General features: G+C 63.2%; 1 protein-coding gene across 1 annotated transcript; it reads left to right on the top strand.

Moving 5' to 3' along the window:
* Window positions 1-94: 94 nt before the first annotated feature.
* Window positions 95-701, top strand: H310_14743 (hypothetical protein; the record flags this gene model as incomplete). Its single annotated transcript, XM_008882669.1, has 1 exon — window positions 95-701. A coding segment is annotated over one exon (606 nt), but the record flags the coding sequence as incomplete, so codon positions are not given.
* Between the last annotated feature and the right edge of the window lie 58 nt (window positions 702-759).

Raw genomic sequence — 759 nt, forward strand, 5'->3', positions numbered from 1 at the left:
CGAACTCGTCGACTTGTCCGAGCAGCAGGTGGTCAGCTGCGACACGAGGAGCTACGGCTGCAACGGCGGGTTCCCTCCTTCCGCCATCGACTGGATGCAGAACGGCGTGTGCACGGAAGCCTCGTACCCGTACACGTCTGGCAGGGACGGTCAAACCGGGACGTGCCAAACGAGCTGCACCAAGAAGAAGCTCGCGATCGGCAAAACCAAGACGACCTCTGGGGAGAGTTCGCTCATGACGGTGCTCAACAGCCAGCCCGCGACTGTCGTCGTCGAAGCCGCCAACAACGTGTGGCGTAACTACAAGAGTGGGGTGGTGACCCAATGCCCCGGCGCGCCTTCGGACCACGCCGTCATTGCGGTCGGCTACGGCACGTCCTCGAGCGACTACTTCAAGATCAAGAACTCGTGGGGCGCTCAGTGGGGTGACAACGGGTACATCTACTTGAAGCGCGGCGTGAGCGGCAAGGGAATGTGCAACGTCGCCGAAGGCGTATCGTACCCGGAGTTGGGTGGCTCGCCCGCTCCAACCACGAAAAACCCCACTCCTTCTACCAGCAAGCCGACGCCGTCGCCGAGCCAGCCTACTCGGACCCCTGCTCCTACCCCCTCCCCAACCACCAAGCGCCCCACGACTGTGAAGCCCAAGACCACCACGCGTGCCCCCAAGCCTACATCGAACTCCCCCTCGACGACCAGCCGTAAGCCCTCGCCTTCCCCCGCTGCTGGCACCACCGTCAAGGACCAACTGATTCACCA

Source organism: Aphanomyces invadans, assembly GCF_000520115.1.
Source record: "Aphanomyces invadans strain NJM9701 unplaced genomic scaffold supercont1.83, whole genome shotgun sequence".
NCBI classification, from domain to species: domain Eukaryota; phylum Oomycota; class Saprolegniomycetes; order Saprolegniales; family Verrucalvaceae; genus Aphanomyces; species Aphanomyces invadans.